The sequence below is a fragment of the Pristiophorus japonicus genome, chromosome 1, assembly GCF_044704955.1.
Source record: "Pristiophorus japonicus isolate sPriJap1 chromosome 1, sPriJap1.hap1, whole genome shotgun sequence".
NCBI classification, from domain to species: Eukaryota; Metazoa; Chordata; class Chondrichthyes; family Pristiophoridae; genus Pristiophorus; species Pristiophorus japonicus.
Window position 1 is genome coordinate 217,848,574 of NC_091977.1, and position 21,462 is coordinate 217,870,035.

A 21,462-nucleotide genomic window follows, 5' to 3' on the forward strand; every position below is an offset into this window, starting at 1 on the left:
TCTACTGACCTATTGCCACTCTCCCGGGGCAGCAACTCAGCATCCCCACCAATCTCTTGATGGGCTGCTTTGACACCGTGCGATCCCTGATCGACTGTGTTGGACCCAGCAGCGATGGCAGCAGTCAGAGCTTCCGTGGCATGCAGCTGAGACTGCATGAGAACCATCTGAACTAACATGCAAGCAACTATTGACTCCATTACAGCACTAAGACGTTGTGTTGCTTCTGCCTGTGCTACAATGGAAGCTGCCTCATCACCCATGACAACCTTCATGAGGTCATGACACCTCTGCGGCCACCTCTGCCCACATGGCCCTAAAAATCTGCGGCATTAGCCTTCTCCCAGATGGAACAGTGCATCCTTCCTTCTTTCCACTTCCCCCACCAATGTCTCCAATGCCAGGTCATTGATCCGAGTGACCCTTCTAAGAGGATTTGGAGCAGCAATCTCAGAACTTCCTGCCAGCTCTCCGTGAAGTCCAGCAATGATGAAAATGACCAGGTGCTGCCTGAAATAACATCCCCTTTACGAACTGGAATGAGCAGGAGGCTGATTATTGCTGAATGAAATTTAGCGCAGTAGTACCCCACTGAGGCCATTAGTACCTCAGCCTTAATTTCTGAGGCGAAAATGCCCAATTTTCTACAATTTGCAGCCCATCTCGCCAGGCACTTTCTGTTCAAAATGGTAAAAGTTAGAGGGGCACTACCGAATTTCACCCCCACTGACTTGCCCAAGTGCAAATACGAATTTACATCACTTGCTGATAACTGAAATAAATACACATTTCTTCATTCCTATGTAAGCACCGTCTTACATTTATACATTTTATAGTCACCTTCAGCAGATTTGAGAAACTGCATTACCTTTTTCCAATATATCATCTGTTTGCATGTTGAATAGCACCAAACATTTCCCTTTCAGGCCAGTGTCAGTTTGTGAGTAAAATCCGTATTATAAGAAATGTTATCTTGGCTGAAAGAACAAGCATTTACATGAACTCAAGTATATGTTGCTATTTTGTATTGTTTATGAAAGATCATAGGGGTATGCATGAGTTGCAACAATCCGGAAGCTGTGATTGGTCACTTTGGCTGCATTCTCTAGTGTCTGTCTATAATTTGTGGCGTGAGCCTTTTAACAGTTTCCAATTTGTTTCTGGGACAGCATCTTGTGTCCCTCATTATGTCCACTCACAGTTTGTGGTATGGGAAAATCAGGGCATTATTTCTGTTCGAATTTAAAACATTATTTCTGTTGAATTGCTTTGTTACCATGTATATAGCTCTCAACAACAGAAGACGCTTGAGTAAAATTTCAATTGCCACATCAACCCGTGGAAAACCAAAAACACGTTGGCAATTACAGCCACGATTAGACAAAATTAACTCTACAACAATGCCATATCTTTCAGTAAGACTTTGACTTTCACACGTAGAGTTAATTGCCCAGAAATCCTGGTCGGCTGCTTCCCACGGACGATCGAGAGAAAAACTTAAAGATATCTGAAGCTCCTGCGCCCACACGGGTTTCCGGTCCTGAGGCCTCCACTGACTGCGCGTTGCAGAGCGTGCACGTCAGGACATGCGCAGGGCTGGAGCTGCAGTCACATGGCTCTGGGCAGCCAATCCAGGAAAAGTCTGTTCTCATTCATAATAATGGGAACTCCGTAAGTTGGAGTTCCCATTATTATGAATGAGAACCACACCCCACCCCCCCAAACACTCAAAACACTAATTAAAAAAATACACCACATATTTTTATTAATTTAAATTAGTTATTTATATTTTTCTAATTTTTAAAAGTTTTTTAAATTATGGTTTAAAATAAACTTACCATAGTGGGGAGGGTTTTTAACAATAAAATGTGTTTTTATAATTTTATTTTAAAATGTTTGTGTATTTTAAAACTCTTACACCTGTAAAAGTAGGCACAAGAGTTTTCAGGACATTTGCTGGGCAAGATATGGATAAATACCGTAATCTTGCCCTTGCAAATGTCCTCGCTCCCAAGAAGCGGAGGATCTGTCAAATTCTAGCTTGACAGATCGGAAAAGCCGGTTTTCAGCACATGCACATTGTGCGCTGAAAACCGGTTTTTGCGATGCCTTCCCGGGTCCGTACACACCCGGGTGGCTGAGATTTCTGCCCCATATTTGCGATGCTCGAATCATTTCTGGTCTTAATTACTTTTCATTTGTCACTTTGGTTTTGCCAGTATTTTAATTTAATGATGAATAACTAAATAAAGTTGACACAAGCCTTTAAACAGAGCACCTTATTCACCCAGACAGGCTTTGTTATGTGGGCTGCTTGTTTGGAACACAAAATTAGTTCCAAAATTAATTGGCATTTAGGACAATCCAGAAACTCAGGAATTATAGCATTCTATATATACTTCATATATGTCAAAGTTAGCATGCTTTGCATCCATCAAACATTTCAAAGTTAGCATGGCTTGTTTCCATCATACATATGAGTACAATTTTGTTTTGCTGCTTAATAGGAGGAGCATTGGCAACACTGGAGAATGAAACAATTTTTCCATTTTTTTCTGACAGTGTTTCTATGTACTCCCAGTCCTAGGTGAGGTAATGAAAAGTTTGGCAGAAAAGACAGTGAATAAATTAGTTTTAATAATGCATGAACTAAGTGATGTGTGTGATACCATTATATGAAGATCTTCATCCATTCAGACTTCTGGTCATGCTTTTCTCCTCATATTTTGGTTTTTGGGACCAGTATTGAACATTGGACCAGACTTTAAATTCATATCTTGGCCAAGAGTCACACTGTGGCATTCTCCAGGAGATACATGGTTGCGTGTGGGAGGGAGGACAAACTGATGGGCGAGATGTTTGCTGTTCCACTTGGAGACTGCCAACGTGACTGGGAGGAATCAGCTTGAATGGGAGAAGATAAAAAGCAATCGCAAATTGTAGTTTGTTTTACAGTCCCGCCCCCAAAAAGATTTGGTAGTAAAAATAGCCATTGCAGGAGCTTGTGTATGTGCGTATTTGACCATTTCAAACTTTGCCAAGCAAAGTAGGTTGGAATCCCAGTTTGGGTGAGGGGTTCCAACTACAATGCTGGAGTGTTGGTCATTCAACTAAGAAATGGGAGTTGAAATCTATTCTAGGGGCTGGAGCAGCAATAGTTAAATGCCAGTGCTGAACTGTTAGCTTCTAGAAACTTGAATCCCAAATTAAGTTGTAGTACTGCATCATTGCGTTTTAACCTAAGAGAACTGTACTGAAATCCTCGTTCCCAACCTCAAAGCATTAGGTGCTCAACTGGGAGATTCAGTTTGATGGCTGTTTCTGATTAATATTGGAATTGGGATTGTTCTGGTCGGGTCAATTTACAGTCATTTGCAAGTAAGCTGTTTCTTTAACTGCATCTTCTGGCAAGTTGACCAGGGATTTCCACTAATTTGTGCCTGTACAAAATGTAGGAAGAACATCTCGTACTCCAAACTGAAGGAAGATTATTCTAGTTACAGAAGGCAAAGGGAGGAGAGAAGTAAATTTCCTTAAATATAGTGGGGTAGAAATTCTGCGCTGCCGAAACGGGTCGCACCTACCGCTCCTGATGTGTTTTCACCGCCGCAGTGGATGAGGTTTCCTCCAGCGCGAAATTCAGCTCTTTGTCATTTTTTTGGAGCGGACTGAAAGTCGGTCATAATGGGGGTGGCAGTGCGGCGGTGAGCACTCTAGAGGGGCGGAAGTGGAGGTGGGACGGAGTCTCCACCGCTGTCAGTCATCAGCCTGGCGCTGATGATGTGATGACATGTGTGCATCATCACGTCTCTCCCCTTAACTTCAAGGAGCGAGCCGCTGGGAGCTCTGCGATTATTTTAGTTAGGTCCACTGGACCACCAGGGAGGGTTTCAGCCGGGCCAGCGGCCTGGCACCCAAGAGGGGGTGCCAGACTGCCTGTTGGCGGTTCGGCCGAACCCGGGGGCATAATTGTTGGGCCGACCTGGCAATCGGCCAACAACAACAACAAAAAATGGCGGCCGCAGAAGTGCACCCTCCCCTTCAATGGCCACCACACAGCCATGTCGCAGACACTGAAAACACAGTGCACCGATAGAAATAGCTGTCGGGGGCACCGCTTGGCAGCCTGAAGATTTTTGTAGCGAAATTTTGGTGGGAATTTTGGTGCGGAAGATCGGTGGTACGCTCTTTGATGATGCACTTAGGAGGGGTTGGAAGCAGTGGGGCAGAAGTGGGCACCGCCGGAAAAAGCACCGAGGTGAATTTCACTGGCGGCAGCCATTGGACTCCAAATCGGCGGCCACTTGCCTCCTCAGCTTGGCCGCCAGTTTCCGGCAGTAAGAGACCTTTTCGGGAGGCTAAATTTCAGCCCCAGAGTATATTGAAGACCAAAGTTGTGTTCCTCTGAACAATATCAAAGTTTGCCTTGTCAACTTTGGCTAATTTGAATATTTCAGGAGAACCAAGAAATGAGATGCTACTATTTAAAAAAAACAAAGCAGTTTCTCTTCCAGAAAGAATTAGCTCCATGCAAAAGCAAAATACTATGCATACTGGAAATGTGAAATAAAAACAGAAAGTGCTGGAAATACTCAGCAGGTCAGGCAGCACCTGTGGAGAGAGAAACAGAGTTAACGTTTCAAGTCAATTTTCCTTTCATCAGAACATTAGTTCATGTTTTGGCAAAACTTTTCCCATTTTGTTTACAAATGCACCAGCAAGTCAGCATATTATCATATAATTTAAATATGCATTTTTCATGATGAAAATGATGCATGATTTTTTTAATTGGTTTTTCCTCCCAAACAATTAATAGTTTACTAAATGCTACCATAAGGAATAAACCTAGATCTTAGATACTAAAATGTACATTATGGGAAAGACTTGTGCGCGAGTATTGGGGCTTACTGTCCAAGTAAGTTGGTTAAAGTAGTGACTGTTACGAATGTGTAAGACATGCCACCAGGGGGCGCACCTGTGGAGACGCAAGGGTCACCTGCACACCCTGGGCAAGTAGGTATAAAAGGTAGACTACCATGCTGCCTCCTCACTCTGGAGTTACCATAAAGAGACCAAGGTCACAACAGTTTGAGCTGAAGATGTACAGTCTTGTGGAGTTATTCTAAACCTAACAATTGGCGATGAGTAACATATCACGAACTTTCCCGTAGTTATGGCTGCCGTTGATATTCTTGAGAGATTTGTTGAGGGTGATGATTGGGAAGCCTTCATTGAGCGTCTTAACCAGTACTTCGTGGCCAATGAGCTGGAAAAGGAAGAAACTGCGATCAAACGCAGGGCGATTCTCCTCACCATTTGCGGGTCCACGATATATGGCCTCATCAAAAATCTGCTAGCACCGACAAAACCAATGGAAAAGACATATGAAGAGCTGTGCACGCTGGTTCAGGAACACCTCAAGCCGAAGGAGAGCATCTTGATGGCCAGGTATCGCTTTATACGTACCATCGCTCCGAGCGCCAGGACGTGGCGAGCTATGTCGCCGAGCTAAGACGCCTTGCGGGACTGTGCGTATTTGCTGGATTTTTGGAGGAAGTGTTGCGGGACCTTTTCGTGCTTGGAATCGGCCACGAGGTCATTCTTTGCAAACTGCTGTCCGCCGAATTCTTAGAACTAAGCAAGGCCATCACGATAGCCCAGGCTTTTATGTCCACGAACGATAACACTAAACAGATATCATTGCAGCATCGGAGCTCACCGGCAAGTACTGTGCTGTATAAAATAATGCCTTCAGCAGGCAGAACTGTACATGGCAAGGCCTACACGCCTGCAGAGGCCAGACCTAGGATGACTCAGAGTTTGGCGTGGGGCGTGAATGCGAATCCATTAGCACCATGTTGGCGCTGCGGGGGTAATCATCAAGCCCATCAATGTTGATTCAAGCACTACGTGTGTAAGGGCTGTGGAACAATGGAGCACCTCCAGCGAATGAGCAAATGTGCTACGACTCACTAAGTGGCAGAGTCAGCAGAAGATGACCAATCCGGCGCGGACCACGCTGAACAAGCAGGAGAGGCAACTCAACCTGAGGATGAAGAGGAAGTGTATGGGATACACACCTTCACCACCAAAAGCCCTCCAATAATGTTAAAAGTTAAACTTAACGGCACTCCAGTCTCCATGGAATGGGACATGGGGGACAAGTCAATCAATTATGAGCCAGAAGGCACTCGAGAGGTTGTGGGGCGACAGAGCACAACAATCCAAGCTGATCCAGATTCAGGCATTCAAAGCTGCGCAACTACACCAAGGAACTGATACCAGTTATTGGTAGTGCGGACATAAGTGTATCCCATGAGGGAGCGGTGCACGATTTACCACTGTGGATTGTTTCAGGGCCAATGCTGCTTGGTAGAAGGTGGAGGGGGAAGATTCGATGGAACTGGGAAGACCTCTGCGTACCTTCTCTGGCGATCGACGTCTCCCCTGCTCAAAGGCTGAGCAAACCCCCACCTTCAGCTGAACCAGGCATCGAAGTGCAGATCCATTTGCAGATCCCCAAGGCACAGGCCGCTTATCACGACCACGGGGAGGTAAAGATCAACTGAGCAGCGGTACAGGCGTGGTACCCACCACCCGAAGCCGACAACCTCTTCACGACGATGGAAGAGGCTCCAGGTCGACCAAGCAGAGTGGGACTCCAGCCGAAACAATCCCAATGTATCTTCCAGACGCCAGAGGCAAAATCCCTGGGGAGGAAGATCGTGGCAGTCGGCATCACGGACACGGATGAGAGTGTGTCCAGACCACGGGACGAAAGTGTGTCCAGACCACTGGAGTAGAGTGCGTCCAGACCATGGGATGTCGCCACAACGAAACAGAGGCATGTGATGCCCAGCAAGAAAGATGACTGGGCTTGGGGCAAAGGTAAAGGGACGGCTGCTGAGAAGGCCAGGGGAACCCACTACATTCCAATAAGTTGTTTGCACTGTGTAACCCATATGGCAAATGATGTATTATCATATGGGGTCGGGGGTACCTTACAGCAAACCAAAGTAGCGGGGGAACCTCAACCAGTTGTACATGTATCCAATAAATTACCCAAGGCAGTAGCCTGTGTTCACGGGACAAAAGAGACGTACCAAAGAGTGTCCCAATATTTGCTCGAGTCAGACAAGCTGCCAATCTCAGTTTTTGGAGAACAGAGGCACCATTATCAATGCTTTGTCTCGAATAGTTCTAACACCGCCTGTGCACTTTAACATGATCCGCCACGGGCCAGGCACAGAGAACGGCGCTGATGCCCTCAGTTGGCTACCTTTGCCCATCACTGGGGTGGAAACGGCATAGCCCGCAGACCTGCTCGTTGTTATGGAAGTGCTAGAAAGCGAGGGGTCAACCGTAAAGGCTCACCAGACTAGAACCTGGACCAGCCAGGATCCCACATTATCGCCTGCTAACGGCGAACCGCTAGACGGGATGTTGCAGCTTACCCGTTGCTCACCCCATCAGATTGCCCCCATGGGGCAACTCTGCAACATTGCAAAGAAAGGCAGGGACGCTACACACGGTTGGTGGTCCTGAGCCTCCATACCATGGCCCAGGATCCACGGGGACCACGCGGCCTCCCGCCACTACTGAAAGTCTCAAGGCCATATCTGCCATCCTTGGATTGCCGGACCTTAGTGTCAGTGATGAAAGGCCGGAGCGGGCATCCCAAATCATAAAGCCGAGCAAATCATAAAGTCTACACGTGTCACGGTAGACTCCCCACAGACCCGGCTATCCCAGTGCTACGCAGTCACGGGGCTGAATCACTCAAAACCGGGCCTTCCATATGCTATCAGCAGAGAATGCACCATGATTGTACGGCTCCTCCACGCGACATCAGAATAAATGATGTAGACCATGATCATGGCCTCAGATGGGCTGCTAGCACTGTATTAGCCAAAGAGGGGAAAGGAGTGTTTGTGATGAAAATGGAGTGTTTGTTGTGAAACCATGTATGGGCAAACGCAGAAAGCATCTGGACTAGACCAAACTGCAAACTACAGATAACCATGAACTACTGGAAAGGACCTGGCCCCCAGCGACCCACTAACACAATCGACCTCACTGTCAACCACGAGCATGAACCCACCATGCTCGACAGTCCGATCAGACCAGCCGCGCTGCAGTGCAGCAATGATCCGACCGACTCACCCAGGCCAGGACTTCAACTCAGGCAATCAACCCGGGAACGCAGAGCCCCAGATCGCTTCAACTTGTAAATAACTTGTACATAAGACTTTGGGGGGGAATGCTGTTATCTATGTAAACACCATCAATGTGTAAGACTTACCACCGGGGGCGCACCTGTGGGATACTCAAGGGTCACCTGCACACCCTGGGCGAGCAGGTATAAAAGGCAGACTACCATGCTGCCTCCTCACTCTGGAGTTACAATAAATAGACCAAGCTCACAACAGTTTGAGCTGAAGATGTACAGTCTTGTGGATTTATTCAAAACGTAACAGTGACAAACTAGGTTTATCCTCTGGTGATAATGGTCTGAGTTCAATCTTGGTCATATCGAACTATTTAACACCTGATATATGGAATACAACCAGTGCACAGGCCTAAGTAGGTGTCAGATCCAGCAATTAAGTGTTGGTTTGCCTTTATCAATGTACTGCTCTTTTCTGCCCTTCATATTGTTAGAGGCCAAGAGATTTACTCAGCCGTATTCTCTGCCAGGATCATCTGGGAGAAATGTTCCGGACTCCTGATGGGTCAGTGGCAGATGGACTCCCTGCTGGAGGAGCTCAGGCCTTTTGCCTGGAGCACAATCCATCTCCTCTATCTGGGAGTCTACCTTAGCCCCGACGATGAAGCCTGGCCGGCGAACTGGCAAGAGCTGGAGGCCAAAGTCGCCGCTCGCCTAGGGCGTTGGAAAGGACTGCTCCGAGTGCTGTCCTACAGGGGTCGAGCGCTAGTCATAAACCAGATGGTGGCCACTATGCTGTGGTACCGGCTGGTCACTTTGACCCCTCCCCCTGCATTTGTCGCCAAGATACAGAAGAAGCTGGTGGACTTCTTCTGGAACAACAGGAAGCACTGGGTCTCTGCCGCGGTCTTGAGTCTCCCGCTTACGGAGGGTGGTCAGGCGTTGGTGTACGTCAGCACCCAGCTAACGACTTTCCATCTTCAGACCCTGCAGAGATACCTCTACATTGAGACCCCTCCTAGATGGTGTGCGCTGGCGACGTATTTCTTCTTCCAGCAGTACTACCTCAATTATAGAAACATAGAAACATAGAAAATAGGTGCAGGAGTGGGCCATTTGGCCCTTCGAGCCTGCACCACCATTCAATAAGATCATGGCTGATCATTCACCTCAGTACCACTTTCCTGCTTTCTCTTCATACCCCTTGATCCCTTTAGCCGTAAGGGTCATATCTAACTCCCTCTTGAATATACCTAACAAACTGGCATCAACAACTCTCTGCATTAGAGAATTCCACAGGTTAACAACTCTCTGAGTGAAGAAGTTTCTCCTCATCTTGGTCCTAAATGGCTTATCCCTTATCCTTAGGCTGTGACCCCTGATTCTGGACTTCCCCAACATCGGGAACATTCTTCCTGCATCTAACCTGTCCAGTCCCGTCAGAATTTTATATGTTTCTATGAGATCCCCTCTCATTCTTCTAAACTCTAGTGAATACAGGCCCAGTCGATCCAGTCTCTCCTCATATGTCAGCCCTGCCATCCCGGGAATCAGCCTGGTGAACCTTCGCTGCAATCCCTCAATAGCAAGAACGTCCTTCCTCAGATTAGGAGACCAAAACTGAACAGAATATTCCAGGTGAGGCCTCACCAAGGCCCTGTACAACTGCAGTAAGACCTCCCTGCTCCTATACTCAAATCCCCTAACTATGAAGGCCAACATGCCATTTGCCTTCTTCACTGCCTGCTGCACCCGCTTGCCAACTTTCAATGACTGATGTACCATGACACCCAGGTCTCGTTGCACCTCCCCTTTTCCTAATCTGCCGCCATTCAGATAATATTCTGCCTTCGTGTTTTTGCCACCAAAGTGGATAACCTCACATTCAGTCTGATCCACAATGGATCGATCTTCCTCTGCAACATGGTTGTTTGCAGGGTTTGCAGCTCGCCTGCACATTCACTGGAGGTGCCCAATGTACTGCAACCGTTGCACGCATAGTGCTTGAAGCGGCATTGATGGGGCCGATGATCACCTCCACAGCGCCAACGAGGTCTTAACTGCTTCGCATTAACGATTGATGGCGGACTCTGGATCATCTGAGGTCAGGCAGCAGCAGCCGGCGTGTACGTTCTGCCATGTATATTCCTGCTCGAAAACGACGTTACTTTGTTCACAGAACTGGCCGAAACTGCTTTACTATGTGAATATAGCTCCTATTTGTGAGTCTGGGGGGCGTCAGGACCGCCATGCGGGGGTTGCCTGTCTTTTATCGGGAACTCATCAGGGTCTGGAACAGAGTCGCCACCAAGCGCAGCTCCCCCGTCTGGAGTGGCGGCTGTCCTGCAGGAGCTGCTGCTCAGGAATCCGTACCTCCACGACTACGGTTTTAGGTGGCAGGCGGACGAGAGGGCTGTGGCTGGCGAGATGACCAGGGTCAGGGACCTGCTCGATGGCGGAAGAGCGGGCTGGATGGAGCCAGACGAGCTGACACTGCGCCTATCCTGGACCGATGTCCGGCACGCGGCCAATGTCATCGAGCCGCTAAAAACAGCGCTGGGCTCTGACTCCCTTTATGTGTGTCGAGGAGGCTCAAGCACATGGGGAGATCCCATTCGAATTGACCCCCGTCTGGACGGAATTCCTCATTGGCGCCAAGCCCCGAAACCTCCCTCGGGAGCCGGCGCCTCACAACTTGAGCCTCCTGGGGATATCCCCTCCGTGCCTTTCAGTTCTGCGTGGAGGGGATTCCTGTACAGGCTGCTCTTGCACACTCTCCACATTGCCACCCTCGTCTGCCGTCCGGACACGCCATGGCGCACCATCTTGCCGTCCGGAGGAGGCGGGGGTCCCCAGTAGAGTGCACTTTACGTGGCAGTCCTCCCTCTATTTATTGGGGACTTGGCCTGGAGGGTGTTGCACGGAGCCGTCCCTTGCAATAAGTTTTTAAGTCGGTTTACGGGCTCCCAGGCCGCCTGTAATTTCTGCAGTCTGGAAGAGTCCGTGTTCCAATTTTTTAATCGAATGTGCGAAGTTGTAGCCCCCCTTCCAATATTTGAAGGGGCTGCTCCTCAAATTCTGGTTGCACTTCAGTCCCACACTCCTGATCTTTGGGCACCCTGTGCGGAGGGGAGCAGGCAGGTCGGAAGGCCTCCTCATAGGACTACTCCTAGGCACAGCCAAGGGTGCCATCAACCGGTCCAGGCAGTGGACAGTCGAGGGGGTCATTCAGCCCAACTGCCTGCCTCTCTTCCGCGGTTACATCCGAGCCAGGGTGTCCCTGGAGATGGAGCACGCGGTGTCCGCCGGTATGCTCGCGGCCTTCCGCGAGAGATGGGAGCCGGAGGGACTGGAGTGCATCATCACCCCCGGCAACCAAATTTTAATTTGAACCACGTCAAAAGTATAATTGGTTTAAATTTGTCGGTTTTAGTGCCCCCGCCCCCCACCCCCACCACTCCACTTTTATCCAGGGGGCACTTGTATAATTTGTGTTTGGTGCCCTCAGGAAAAAAAAAACAAGGGGCACCTGAAAAGGTTTTGGAGTGTGACCGCCCCCCCACCCCCTTTAATCAGGCGGCACTTGATTGTTTTCTACAAAAATAGTTGTTGGAGGCCAAGCCTGTTTGAGGGTACGATATTGTTGGAAACTTAGAAACATAGAAACATAGAAAATAGGTGCAGGAGTAGGCCATTTGGCCCTTCGAGCCTGCACCGCCATTCAATATGATCATGGCTGATCATGCAACTTCAGTGCCCCATTCCTGCTTTCTCTCCATACCCCTTGATCCCTTTAGCCGTAAGGGCCACATCTAACTCCCTTTTGAGTATATCTAATGAACTGGCCTCAAACAACTTTCTGTGGTAGAGAATTCCACAGGTTCACAATTCTCTGAGTGAAGAAGTTTCTCCTCATCTCGGTCCTAAACGGCTTACCCCTTATCCTTAGACTGTGACCCCTGGTTCTGGACTTCCCCAACATCGGGAACATTCTTCCTGCAGCTAACCTGTCCAATCCTGTCAGAATTTTATATGTTTCTCTGAGATCCCCTCTCATTCTTCTAAATTCTAGTGAATATAAGCCTAGTCAATCCAGTCTTTCTTCAGATGTCAGTCCTGCCATCCCGGGAATCAGAAAATGTTTCCATTGGACAGTACAGTATTTGGGATTGCTTTGTTTTGTCTGATCATTGCACTAATTAACATCATTTGTTTAAGAGGCTGGTAAACAATTGAAAGATTGATTTACTGGGCAGAGGTGGTGAATCCATTGGGAAATTAGGCAGTAGGCCCATTGTCAACTGGAAAAAATATACTCTGAATTTTGCTTAAAAACATTTCAACATCCCATATCTCAAGCTGGAGTGATTTTTAAGATATAAATTGCTTATGAGGACTTCAATTAGCTGGAGTTAATTGTTGTGGCTATGATTCTAATATTTTATAGTAAGGATCAAAGACAGATTAAAATATTCAATACAATAGTTGTTTTCAGTGATGCATCAGTTTTAATCTAACCTACATTCTTTATTGTTACTCAATAACAGACAACCTGTAAAAGAAATCTGTCCTTTCATATTACAACATGTATTTTGTAAATGATTGAATAAAAAGTTATAACACTATATTCTTGAATTATTTTCCCACACATTTACTCTAATCTTTGTCTTGCAACACCCAATGAAGATGATCATTGTGAGTGCCTGTACTGCTCATGATTGCGGAGTATTTTCAGATCGAATGCCTGACTAAGCTTGGGCCCATGTTTGCACTTGTAGCAGCGTCACTCTTGGGCTGCAGTCTAGCTCAGGGTTTAAGGTGACAAGAGGAATATATGGGCAGTATCAGAACCTCGTGATTGGATTACGGATTTGAATTCCCTCTCCAGTGCTACTTATGTTATGTTGCGTTATGTGTGGCACACTGGGCAATGTTAAATAACTAAATTCAAAGAGCTATTACTGTTTTGGTTTAGGTGAAGGATGCTCATAACCTAAGCGCAGTAAGAGCCCACCATTGCATGATTTGTAAAACAATATTAGAGATTGTTTTTTGCTGCATGTTTGAGTGGACATATACATAATATTCTACGATTATAACCCTATTGCTAAAATTATGTTTATTTTAGCTGGTCTTTAGTTTGAGTGATCAATCAACCATCACCTGTTTCATTTGATGATTTGACCATTTTAATTGCCTGTCTTAAATTACTCGCTAAATGCCTGGAATTATAGGTAAACAATGGAGAAAGGTGAACCAGTTTTGGCCAAGTGTTAAGAATACCTATACACTTAGAAATGTCTCTCAATCATCGCTGGCTAGAAGCAGCCTCTCCTCTCATGGTGACCAGCATCACTCCAATGATGATATGAAAGGGAGACTGTGACTTCAGGGCAACACTCCACATTTATGACACCTCTGCAGCAGAATTTCATGATGCCACCGAATCTAAAAGCATAAAAGATGGAAACAAGGGATGCCTGAGACATAGCGTAACTGCGCACATCTTCCTTGAAAACATTTAGGATTAAGTAGGTTATACGTTCCCTTTAATCTATTTTTATATATTTTTAATGTGGTATAGGTGGATGTAAGCATACCAGGGACACAAGTAACAGTCATGGAAACTCTAAAGGTTAGTTGTTCAGACTGCCTTTACTGAGTGGATCATTTTTGCATGTATTGGAACAGGCAAATTATCAAATAGTTTACTCAGAATAAAACAAAGACTCCTTTTTATGAATCATTTTGAAATATGTTGGCATGAGTCACCAAGGCGAGGAGAAACACAATCAATCAACTTACATTAGCGGAGGTATTTCTAAACCAAACATGCTTTACCATCACATTCAGTGCTACACTGATACAATGCTTGATCTTAAGAGGGACATAATATTATGAGAAATGAGTTTCAACCTTTGCAATGTTGTCTGGTTGAATGGTTGAGTGAGACCATGAATTAACTGACTCCTTCCCCAGAATTAGGCACTATTTCCTAGTCAAGGGTAGCAAGCACACTGACCCTGCCCGTGTACTGGCCTGTTCACTTGTAGGAAGTGCTTGACCTGAGTGACTCACCCATTGACTTTATTTTCCTCTGCTCTCGATGGAAGGACTTCATTTAGTGGTTCACTCAGGCCAAACAATCGTAACCGAGGCCTCACCATGTTAGGAACTGTACGTTCATTTCTATCCCAGCACCCAAGCACAATACCTTGGTGCACTGGCACCACTGGACTAGTACATTTTGGCACCCAGTGGCAGAGATAGCTAACGGAGACTGGTGGTGATGTGGATCACCACTGTCTAGATCTGTAACTCATTGCCACCCGTGAATACCTTCCTGTGAAAATAAATGTATTAGTATTTTTTTCATTAATATTGCTAGACAACGATATTTATTTTAGGGAAGTCTTCAGCTTTTATACCTTGTCCATCACTTCATCTTTGGATAGACTCCATTATGGATTGTGATTTATGGAAAGTGGCCTCGTGATTTCTCGTGTATCTGCTTCTGGTGAGCGGGCATTTTCAATGTAGGAACAGTAATGGTGAGTTATTTGCTGAGCTTTGGAGGGCAATAGAGAGTCAAACGCCTTGGGTTTAATAGTAAAAGAGCTCCACTGTACAATGTGTCATTTTTGGAAGTGCTTTTGACTTGAATTTGAATATTGTTTTTTTTTAATAGGCGCCATCGCTGTCCGCATCTTCCGACTGCAGTCTATGAAAAGATTAATAAACCATGCTTAATTACTGAGTACGTGGAAAAATATACTCCATATGGAAATGTTCAGCCCAGAGAATCCTACAGGCCAAGGGAGGACTACCAGCGGCACCAAGGCAAGATGCAAAACATGACTACATTCAGGTACTTCTTGCTTAGTCGTATCCTTCAACAACTCTTGGACACCAAAGCCCCTCCGGAACCTTTAACATTTGTATCAATGCTTCTGGGGCAGTTGGCAATTGCTTGGGGTCAGGCCGGGTGATTTGGGGTCAGGGTCGGGGTGGCTGGTTTTGGGTCAGGGCGGGTGATTTGGGGTCGGGGTGGGCGGTTTGGGGTTGAGGTGGGTGTTTTATCAAGCTTTGGGGTCAGGATGGCTGGTTTGGGGTCGGGATTTGGGGTCTGGTGGGAGGTTTGGGGTCGGATGGTTCGGGGTCGGGGCCGGCAGTGTCGGGGCGGGCAGTTTGGGGTCGGGGTTTGAGGTCGGGGTTTGGGGTCGCAATGGGCAGTTTGGGGTCGGAGTTTGGGGTCGGGGCGGGCGGTTTAGGGTCGGGACGGGTGGTTAGGGATTTGAGGTAAGGTGGGTGATTTGGGGTTGGGGTCGGTGGTTTGGGGTCGGAGCATAGAATTTGGGGTCGGTGTTGGGGTCTGGGTGGGTAGGGGCCGGTAGTTTATGGTCTGGGTGGGTGATTTGGGGTCGGGCCGGTGGTTTGGGGTCGGAGCGGGTGGTTTGGGGGTTGGGGTTGGGGTCAGGGTGGGTGGTTTGGGGTCAGGGCGGGTGGTTAGAGATTTGGGGTTAGGTGGGTGATTTGGGGTCAGGGTGGGTGGTTTGGGGTCAGGTTGGGTGGTTTGGGGTCAGGGTGGTTGGTTTGGGGTCGGGTTGGGCAGTTTGGGGTCAGGACGGGTGGTTAGAGATTTGGGGTCAGGTGGGTGATTTGGGGTTGGGGTGGATGGTTTAGGGTCGGAGCTGGTGGTTTGGGTTTGGGGTTGGCGTTGGGGTGCGTGGTTTCGGATCATGATTTGGGTTGGGGTCGGGGTGGGTGGTTTGGGATTGTGGTTTGGGGTTGGGGTCGGGGTGGGTTGTTTAGGGTCTGGGTGGGTGATTTGGGGTCGGCGTGGATGGTTTGGGGTCATAGCGGGTAATTTGGGGTTGTGGTCGGGGTTTGGGGTCATGGTTTTGGGTCGGGGTTTGGGGTGCATGGTTTGGGGTCGGGGTGCGTGGTTTGGGGTCGTGGTTTGGGGTTGGGTCGGGGCGGGTGGTTTGGGGTCGGGGTGGATGGTTTGGGGTCGGGGTGCATGGTTTGGGGCCGGGGTGCGTGGTTTGGGGTCGGGGCGGGCGGTTTAGGGTCAGGATGGGTGATTAGAGATTTGGGGTCAGGTGGGTGATTTGGGGTCGGGATCGGTGGTTTGGGGTCTGGATGGGTGATTTTGGGTCGGGCTGGTGGTTTGGGGTCGGAGCGGGTGGTCTTGGGGTTGGAGTCGGGGGTTGGGGTCAGGGTGGGTGGTTTGGGGGCAGGATGGGTGGTTAGAGATTTGGGGTCAAGTGGGTGATTTGGGATCAGGGGAGGTGGTTTGGGGTCGGGTTGTGTGGTTTGGTGTGGTGGTTTGGGGTTGGGGTCTGGATCGGTGATTTGAGTTTGTGGTGGGTGCTTTGGGGTCGGGGTGGGTGGTTTGTGGTCTGGGTGGGTGGTTTGGAGTAGGGGTTTGGGTCTGGGGTGGGTGGTTTGGGGTCGGGGTTTGGGTCTGGGTGGGTGGTTTGTGGTCTGGGTGGGTGGTTTGGAGTTGGGGTTTGGGTCTGGGTAGGTGGTTTGGGATCAGGGTGGGTGGTTTGGAGTCAGGGTTTGGGTCGGGGGTTGGGGTGGGTGGTTTGGAGTCGGGGTTTGGGTAGGGGTGGGTGGTTTGGGGTCGGGGTTTGGGTCTGGGTGGGTGGTTTGTGGTCTGGGTGGGTGGTTTGGAGTAGGGGTTTGGGTCTGGGGTGGGTGGTTTGGGGTTGGGGTTTGGGTCTGGGTGGGTGGTTTGTGCTCTGGGTGGGTGGTTTGGAGTTGGGGTTTGGGTCTGGGTAGGTGGTTTGGGATCAGGGTGGGTGGTTTGGAGTCAGGGTTTGGGTCGGGGGTTGGGGTGGGTGGTTTGGAGTCGGGGTTTGGGTAGGGGTGGGTGGTTTGGGGTCGGGGTTGGTGGTTTGGAGTCGAGGTTTGAGTCGGGGTTTGGGTTGGGGTTTGGGTCGGGGTGAATGATGTGCAAGATGTCAATTCATATTTTGGATTTTGATTTCCCATTTTATTCCCATTATTGTTTAAGAGTTGAAATTTTTCCATCCATCATATTTTTGGCTTTGGTGAAACAATAAGATCAACTTTCATTTGAACGTTTCTGTGCTGTGATTAATCACACCAGTGAGATGGGAAAATCTGATACCTGCTCACACAGCATGCAACCCTTCTCCTATATAGATTGGCCTCCTTACTTGCGATGAGTCTTGGCAGTAGCTTTCTCCTGAGGTTTTGCTGAGGGAAACAGCAAGCTTTGTGCAATTACTTTTTTGGCACTTGTCTAAAGCACAAAAATATTCAATGTTATTCCTGCTCAGTATTATCTGTGCCAATGTACCGGAGGAAATCGGGCTTTCTGTCTCTTCTGCATCAGTTTCATATTTCAGTAATTTTTGCATACTCTCTGCCATCCACAGGGCAGATTATATTCCACATGATATTCAACCAAGGCCAGGACGGGTTAGCGAGGAATTCAGGCAACCACATGGCGCTATGAATCTGGATACCACTTACAAACGGGATTTTAACGCACACTCTATCAAACCAGTAGCTCCAGCTCGACCATTGGAACAGAAGCACACCTCTATAGCAAAGATGGAAACAATCCCTACCTACAAAGGTATGTCATCTTTTTCATTACTTTCGGCAATTAAAGATTCAATGTTAAATTTGTTTACTTGTCTCTCCAGTGTATGTGTGCGTGCGTTTCTCTCTCTTTTCCCTCCTCCAATCTCACGTGGCATCACTCACAGTGAGTTAGAGATTATGGTGCTACACAAAGGAAGGGTTGCTGGGAAGTGTGGCAGGAAGTATTGGCAAGTAATTTATAAGCAATTTCCTGATTTGAACTGCCTGGAAAATAGAGTCTTCATTACCCCCACTGCAGGTAGATTAAAATTTTGTTTAATTCCCCTCACATACCACACATATTCACAAGTCTCTGCCTGTCTCACAAGGAGAAAGCAGCTTGTTGCCTCTACTATGTTATATATTTAACCCCTTGTAACCTGTATTACACTACCACCAGAGGGCCTACCTGTTGAAGTCCGAAGGGATTCCAGCATCCCTTGGGAGCACGGTGTATAAGCAGGCCACCCACGAGGTGCCTGCACTCTGGATTCCTATTAAAGGAGCTAAGGTCACACTTGCTCATTGTACACAGTACTCAGTTTCATCCTTCATTATGAGCATAGCAATTGGCGACGAGGTAACAACAACCGTGTGAAAATGCAAAGAACAGTTGGTATCCTGGAGAAGTTCTCAGAAGGGGACGATTGGGAGGTCTTCGTGGAGAGGCTTGACCAATACTTTGTGGCCAATGAGCTGGAAGGGGACGAGAATGCTACCAAATGCAGGGCGATCCTCCTTACCGTCTGTGGGGCAACAACCTATGGCCTCACGAAGAACCTCCTAGCTCCAGCAAAACAAACAGAGAAATCCTGTGAAGAATTGTGTACGCTGGTCCGGGAGCACCTAAATCCTAAGGAAAGTGTTTTGATGGCAAGATATCGGTTCTACACGTGTCAACGATCGGAGGGCTAGGAAGTGGCGAGCTATGTCGCCGAACTAAGGCGCCTCGCATCACATTGTGAGTTTGAGAGATTCGATAACAAATGCTTCGAGACCTTTTTGTACTGGGCATTGGACATGAGACAATCCTTCGCAAACTGTTGACTGTAGAAACTCCGAATCTAAGTAAAGCCATAACAATAGCCCAGGCATTTATGTCCACCAGCGACAACATCAAACAGATTTTGCAGAGTAAAATACTGTGCATAAAGTAACATCGGTTTCGAGCAGAAATATTCATGGCAGAATGTACACGCCGGCTGCTGCTGCCCGACCTCAGATGACCCAGAGTCTGCCATCAATCATTAATGCGAGGCAGTTAACACCTTGTTGGCGTTGTGGAGGTGATCATCGGCCTCATCAATGCCGCTTCAAGCACTATGCATGCAATGGTTGCAGAACAATGGGACACCTCCAGCGAATGTGCAGGCGAGCTGCAAACCCTGCAAACCACCACATTGCAGAGGAACTGTGGATCAGGCTGAATTGGAGACTCGTACCGAGGAGGCAGAAATGTATGGGGTACACACATTCACTACGAAATGTCCACCAATAACGTTGAAAGTTGAACTGAACGGTATTTCAGTATCTATGGAACTGGACACGGGTGCAAGTCAGTCCATAATGAGTAAAAAGGCCTTCGACAGGCTGTGGGGCAAAAAGGCACACAGGCCCGTGCTCAGCCCCATTCACACCAAACTAAGGACTTACACCAAGGAACTAATCCCTGTAATTGGCAGTGCAGAAGTCAAAGCCTCCTATGACGGAGCAGTGCACGAATTCCCGCTGTGGATTGTGCCAGGGGATGGCCCCACGTTGTTTGGCAGAAGCTGCTGGGAAAAATCTGCTTGAAATGGGATGACATCCGAGCGCTGTTGTCCGTCGACGACGCCTCGTGTGCCCAGGTTCTGAGCAAGTTCCCATCGTTGATTGAGCCAGGTATTGGAAGCTTCTCGGGGATGAAAGTACAGATCCATTTGGTTCCCAGTACGCGATCTATTCACCACAAGGCACGGGCGGTACCGTACATGATGCGTGAGCAAGTGGAAATTGAGCTGGACAGGCTGCAGCAAGAAGGCATCATCGCGCTGGTGGAATTCAATGAGTGGGCCAATTCGATTGTCCTGGTACTTAAAGAGGACGGCACGGTTATAATTTGTGGGGACGATAAGGTAACGATTAATCGTTTTTCGCTACAGGACCAGTACCCGCCACCCAAGGCAGACGACCTATTCGTGACCCTGGCTGGAGGGAAGACATTCACCAAGTTGGACCTGACCTCGGCCTACATGACGCAGGAGCTGGAAGAGTCTTCGAAAGGCCTCACCTGCATCAACACGCACAAAGGTCTGTTATTCTATAACCGATGCCCTTTCACGATTCGGTCGGCTGCGGCAATCTTCCAACGGAACATGGAGAGCCTGCTAAAGTTGGTTCCTCGCACCGTGGTTTTCCAGGACAACATACCAGTTACAGGTCGGGACACCATTGAGTACTTGAAAAATCTGGAAGAGGTTCTTAGTCGGTTGGATCACGTAGGGCTCAGGTTGAAACGCTCGAAGTGTGTTTTCCTGGTGCAGGAGGTCGAGTTCTTGGGAAGAAGAATCGCAGCAGACGGCATCAGACCCACCGACGCCAAGACGGAGGCCCTCAAGAACGCGCCGAGACCACAGAACGTGACGGAGCTGCGGTCGTTCCTGGGACTCCTAACTATTTCGGTAATTTCCTTCCTGGGTTAAGCACCTTGCTAGAACCCCTACATGTGCTACTGTGCAAGGGTGACGACTGGGTATGGGGGAATTCACAAGAGGCTGCCTTTAAGAAAGCCAGAAGTCTGTTGTGTTTAAACAAACTGCTTGTCCTGTATAACCATTGTAAAAGATTAGTGCTAGCTTGTGATGCATCGTCATATGGGGTCGGGTGTGAGTTACAACAGGCTAACGAATCAGGGATCTTGCAACCGGTCGCTTATGTGTCCAGGAGTTTGTCCAAGGCCGAAAGGGCCTACAGCATGATTGAAAAAGAGGCTCTGGCGTGCGTTTACGGGGTAAAAAAAATGCACCAGTACTTATTTGGCCTCAAGTTTGAGCTTGAAACTGACCACAAGCCGCTCATGTCGCTGTTCTCTGAGAGCAAAGGGATTAACACCAATGCCTCTGCCTGCATCCAAAGATGGGCGCTCAAGTTGTCGGCATACAGCTATATAATCCACCACAGAGCGGGCACAGAGAACTGCTCTCAGTCGGCTGCCATTGCCCACCACCGGGGTGGAAATGGCACAGCCAGCGGACTTGCTCATGATCATGGAGGCATTCGAGAACGAAAAGTCCCCCGTTACGGCCCGCCAGATCAGGACCTGGATCAACCAGGATCCTTTACTGTCATTGGTAATGTCATGTATCTTACATTATTATATATAACTGTATCCTAACATGCTATACATGACTGTAATAAGATATGACCTGTAACCACCAGCATACCTTACCACCAGGGATGCACTTGCAAGAGACAGGTACATAAGGGCAGGTCTCAGGCAAGTGCAGCATTCTAGAGCTTTGACTTCACTGCATGCCTCGTGTGAATCTGGACTGAGGGGACAGGACTTTACAGTGGTGACGAGTTACGCGATTACAGAATCCATAGGATGGCGAACAACGGATCAGATGAAAAGTACAATGCGGGAGACAATTGGGAGGACTTTATAGAAAGGCTCCAGCAAATTTTTGTAACCA

At 48.1% G+C, this 21,462-nt stretch overlaps 1 protein-coding gene across 1 annotated transcript in view; it reads left to right on the plus strand.

Moving 5' to 3' along the window:
- Window positions 1-21,462, plus strand: part of LOC139268390 (stabilizer of axonemal microtubules 2-like) — a 164,075-nt gene that overhangs the window by 128,386 nt on the left and 14,227 nt on the right. The window contains exons 2-3 of the mRNA XM_070886479.1: window positions 14,856-15,035; window positions 17,578-17,780. Coding sequence (XP_070742580.1) covers window positions 14,856-15,035; window positions 17,578-17,780 — 383 coding nt within the window. The remainder of the gene's footprint in view (window positions 1-14,855; window positions 15,036-17,577; window positions 17,781-21,462) is intronic.